Source organism: Callorhinus ursinus, unplaced genomic scaffold, assembly GCF_003265705.2.
Source record: "Callorhinus ursinus isolate GAN/ISIS: 27379988/994484 unplaced genomic scaffold, GSC_fseal_2.0 scaffold71, whole genome shotgun sequence".
NCBI classification, from domain to species: domain Eukaryota; kingdom Metazoa; phylum Chordata; class Mammalia; order Carnivora; family Otariidae; genus Callorhinus; species Callorhinus ursinus.
In genome coordinates this window covers 5,043,025-5,048,074 of record NW_027397133.1, presented here as the reverse complement: position 1 = coordinate 5,048,074, position 5,050 = coordinate 5,043,025, and the positions used below count along the sequence as shown (strand labels likewise).

The following is a 5,050-nucleotide window of genomic DNA, read 5'->3' as shown; positions in this document are numbered from 1 at the left end:
AAAAAAAAAAAAAAATGATTTCCAAAGAGAAAAAAATGCGAATTAAAAAGTCAAGGTTTGAAAGTTGGAGGTTTAAGGCTCTGTGTCTCTACGAGTATCTGAGTATCTAAGTCTGTGCATGCATCTGTGGTCAGGGTTTGGGGAATTGGGAGGGTGAATTTGCAGCTTCAGACGCGGCCTTGGGGCGTGACCGGGGCCTTAGGGCGTGGTTAAGGGGTGTGGCCAAACTCAGAGGCCTGGCTGGGATGAGGGGCAGGCCTCAGCCTGAAGGGCGGTCAGAACCTTGGGGCGAGGCCAGGGCCTCGGAGGTGTGGCCAGACTTTGGGGGCGTGGCCTGAGAAGCTCGTTCCCGAAGGTGAGTCTGTACTTGGAGCGCCCTCTTGTGGCTATCCTCGGGTATAGCCTCCACTTTTCAAAAAACAGCTTTATTTTTTTTAGAAAATTTTAAAAATTAAAAAATAAAAACAGCTTTATGGAGACATAATGCATACACCATACAATTCAACTATTTAAAGTGTACAGTTCAAAGGTTTTAGTAAATTCAGAGAGCTGTGCAATCATTACAATCAATTTAAAACCATGTCTTCACCCCAAAAATAAACCCCATACCCATTGGTAGTCACTCCCCATTTCTCCCCAATCCCTTTCAGCTCAGGCAAGCCCTAATATACTCTCTGTCTGTATAGATTTGCCTATGCTGAACACTTTATGTAAATTTAATCATACAAGGGCGCCTGGGTAGCTCAGTCGGTTAGGTGTCTGCCTTCGGCCCAGGTTATGGTCCTAGGGTCATAGGATCGAGTGGGCATTGGGCTCCCTGCTTGGCGGGCAGCTTGCTTCTCCCTCTCCCTCTGCTGCTCCCCCTGATTGTGCGCCTTCCCTCCCTCTAAATCTCGATCTCTCTCTGTCAAATAAATAAATAAAACTTAAAAAAAATAAATACGTTTAATCATACAGTATATGGTATTTTGTGACTGGCTTCTTTCACTTTTGTTTTAATTGTTTTTTTAAGTAGGCTCCACGCCCACCATGGAGCCCGATGCTGGGCTTGAACTCAGAACCCTGAGATCAAGACCTGAGCTGAGATCCCCAAGAGTCTTGAGCTGAGATCAAGAGTCCGATGCTTAACCACCTGAGCCACCCAGGCGCTCCTAGCATAAGGTTTTTGAGGTTCATCTACCTCATGGCATTCATTCCTTTTAATGGTTGAATAATCTTCCATTGTACGGGTACACTGCTTTTAATTTACCCACTTACCAGGTGATGGACGTGTAGGTTATTTCCACAGATATTTGCAGGGATGCATGTTTTCAGTTCCCTGGAATATATCCACATAGGAGGGGCTTGCTGGGTCATACGGTAACTCTATTTTGCCATAGATAAACTCTCTTTATTTCCTCTACTTTGAGGAGCTGCCAAATTGTTTTCCAAAGCAGCTGCACCGTTTACATTCCCACCAGCAGTGTACGAGAGTTCCAATTCCTCCACAGCCTCCCCAGTACTTATTATCTGTCTTTTCCATTACGGCCACCCTAACAGGTGTGAAGTGGTAGCTCATTGTGGTTCTGATTTTCATCCGACTGATAACGATGTTGCGGATCTTTTCATATCATTCACTGCTTTTGGATCCACTATGCGGCTAGATGAACTCTTAGCCACTTTGCCATATTGGATCCAGATTTTTCAAATTAAGGCATTAATGACATCATTGAAGTCTTGGCACGTCCTTCGTTGAAGGACGTTGAAGTCTTGGCACGCCCTGCATGTCATGTCCTCCCATGTTTTCATACCATGATCACATACAGATGCATCCCCAAATAATCTACGGCATTGGTTTTGCAGGCTTTCAAGCCTGATATAAACGACATTGCCCTGTAATTCTTCTGCACCTGTTTATTATTATTATTATTACTCATTATATCAGTTTCCTAGGGCTGCTGTAACTAAGGACCGCAAACTGAGTGGCTTAAAGCAACAGAAATTTATTTTCTCCCCATTCTGGGAAGTAGGAACCCAAAATCAAGATGTTGGCAGGGCTGTTCTCTTTGAAGTCTCAAGAGGAGGATCCTTCCTTGCCTCTTCCTAGCTTCGGGTGTTTGCCAGAAATTCTTGACATTCTTTGGCTCTGATCTCTGCCTCTGACACCATGTGGCTTTCTTCCATGTATGTACCTGTGTCCGTGTCCAAATTTCCAATCATGTTGGGTTTACAGCCGACCCTCATAATATGACCTAATCTTAACTTGGTGACATCTGCGAGAACTCTACTTCTAAATAAGGTCACATTCTATTTCTACATAATGTTCTAGTGGACTTGAATTTGCGGGCGGGGCGCACTATTCAACCCAGTACACTCATCATTATGTTTTTAGGACTCACACTATTGGTATGTGTATCCAATTCATTCATTTGAACTACTGTGTGGGAGGCCTTTGTGAGAGTATACCGCAATTTATTCATCCCTCCTGCTGATGACGGCCTTACCTTGTTTCCAGTTTTCTCCATTTCCGACAAGACTGCAATTAACATTCCTGAACACGTCTCTTGGAGTTTCTTAGGGCAGTAATTTTCAAACTGCCCAACAAGATCCATTAGTGGGCTAGTGAAATCAATTTAGTGGGTTGCAAACATGATTTTCCCTTTAATGAAATGGAATTAAATAGAAAAGAAGCTATTATAACACATGTACATAGGGTAAGGATTACCCTGTGAGACTGTTTTGGGTGTATATCATGACCCAATATAAGCAAACGTGTTTAAGAGCCACGGAGGATGGATGTAGCCAGCAATGGCCCCGCACTCTGTCCAGGGTCTGATGGGTGCTGCCAAGTTGCTCTCCAACTCATTTGTTCATTTACACTTCCATCAGCTCCTCATCAACACCTAGCATAGCCAAAAATCTGACTTTTTGCCAGGCCAATGGGTTTTCAACTTATTTCTGGAAGAGGAAACAGGCTCAGAGAGGGCAGAAACGCCAGGAGCTGGACGACAGACTGCCATCCTGACTGCAAAGACCTGGTCTCTGCTGGGTCTGAGATGCAACGTTGAAGATCCTGTAAGTGAAGAATTCTCGGGGGTCTAAGGGGACACCTGGGTGGCTCAGCCGGTTAAGCATCTGTCTTCAGCTTCAGGATCCCGGGGTCCTAGGATCGAGTCCTGGAACTGCTCAGCGGGGAGTCCTCTTCTCCCTCTGCCTGCCGCTCCCCCTGCTTGTGCTCTCTCTCTCCCTCTTTCTCTGTCAAATAAATAAAATCTTAAAAAAAAAAAAAAGAATTCTCTGGGGTCTAAAACAGAATGAAAGCTGAGTGGGGAAAGGGGTTTAGGATGAGAGCTGAGGGTACTCCACCTCAAAGGGATGCCTGAGACGCAGGGACCGCTCGGCCCACAGCGCCCGGGGGTGGCCGCCCAGCGCACAGCCTGAGCGGGCTGACGCCTACAGGTTAGGCTGACCGGGGAGAAAACCACGCTCTTCCAGCCCCGAGCCTGCCGGACGCTCCTTGACCCCCGCATTCTTTTTCTTTTCTTTTCTTTTCTTTTAAGATTTTATTTATTTATTTGACACACGGAGAGAGAGCACAAGCAGGGGGAGGGGCGGGCAAAGGGAGAGGGAGAAGCAGGCTCCCCACTGAGCAGGGAGCTCAACTTAGGACTCGATCCCAGGACCCCGGGATCATGACCTGAGCTGAAGGCAGATGCTTAACCAACTGAGCCACCCAGGTGCCCATGACCCCCGCATTCTTGAACCCCATCTTCCCGCCTCATCTCCTGGGGGGGTTCCCACCTCCTCTGGAAATCTGGGTGTCTCAACTCTAGCCTGATTTTCCGCAGGCCCCTCACGTGGGGACTCAGGAATTACGTTGCCAAATTCCTGCTCCCTCAGACACCCAATCCCTGCTACTAGGGGACACCAAGGGGTCTGCTCATGCTATGCTTTTCTTGTCCGGGACAAAGGGATCGCACTATCTCCCCGACCTTTACTCCTAAAAATTTCAGCTCTCAGACCTTTAATCCCATGCCACAGCCAACGATCCAAACCTGGGTCCAAAAGTCCCAGGAGTGCTCCGTTCCAGCCCCAACTCCCCGAAGGGTTTGGATAGCTAAGCTCCCAGCCCTACACCCAGCCCGCAAAAGCCTCAGCTCTCCCCCAGCCCCTCCTCCACTGCAGCCTTGGCACCCAGCCTCCAGTCGGTCTCAGAAGCGGCCCAGGCGTCCTACCTTCAATTCCTACCCACTGAAGAGTCTCCTCCTATCTCCACCCACCGCAGCCACCCCCTCCAACTCTCTTTAGGGGATCAGACTTTCGAACCCCATCCCTAGGAACCCAGGTGCCAGATCCCCCCAGACCCCGCCCCGTTCAGAGCGCAGCTAACCTGCTGTCCCCGCCCCGCTTCTCCAGGACCCGCCCCCTCACCTTTCGTTCCGGGTCCCGCCCCCACCCTGGGCGGGGCCGCACCTTTGCCCGCCGCCCGCCTACCGCCCGCGGCTCCCCGAGGGCCCCATGGCTGCGGCGGCAGCCCCCTGGGGGCGGCAGTGGGGAGAGGCCCGCGCGCTCGGCCGGGCGGTGAGGCTGCTGCAGCGCCTGGAGGAGCAATGCGGGGACCCCAGGCTTGCCTCCAGTCCCCCCTCGCTGCCAGACCTGCTGCCCCGCATCGCGCAGCTGCTGCGCCAGGTGGCCCACGCCCGGCGGGCGGCCGACGGAGGCGGCGACGAGGGTCCCGGTGGTGCGAGGGACTTTCTCATCGTCTACCTTCACAACCTGGAGGCCAAGAGCAGGCAGGTGGCGGCACTGCTGCCACCTCGGGGTGGGAGGAGTGCCAACGACCAGCTCTTCCGGGAGGGCTCCAGACTCAGGTGAGCAGCCGCCCTGGCCGCAGAGAAAAGATGGGACCAGCGCCCTCCTCCCTCAGACCCAGGAGTCCAGGCCCCCAGCCCCTCCTCCTTCAGACCCAGGGGTCCAGGCCCCCAACCCCTCCTCCCTCAGACCCAGGGGTCCAGGCCCCGAGCCCCCTCCTCCCTCAGACCCAGGAGTCCGGGCCCCCAGCCCCTCCTCC

The 5,050-nt window shown here is 51.5% G+C and overlaps 1 protein-coding gene across 7 annotated transcripts in view; it reads left to right on the top strand.

The window, feature by feature from the left end:
- The first annotated feature begins 4,470 nt into the window (after nucleotides 1–4,470).
- Nucleotides 4,471–5,050, top strand: part of CBLC (Cbl proto-oncogene C) — an 18,749-nt gene continuing 18,169 nt past the window's right edge. For all 7 annotated transcript variants that reach the window (XR_012376373.1, XR_012376372.1, XR_012376375.1 and 4 more), the window contains exon 1: nucleotides 4,471–4,850. Coding sequence is in view for 4 of the 7 variants with exons in the window: in XM_073886579.1 (XP_073742680.1) it covers nucleotides 4,498–4,850 (353 nt within the window). In the remaining 3 variants the exon portion in view is untranslated. The remainder of the gene's footprint in view (nucleotides 4,851–5,050) is intronic.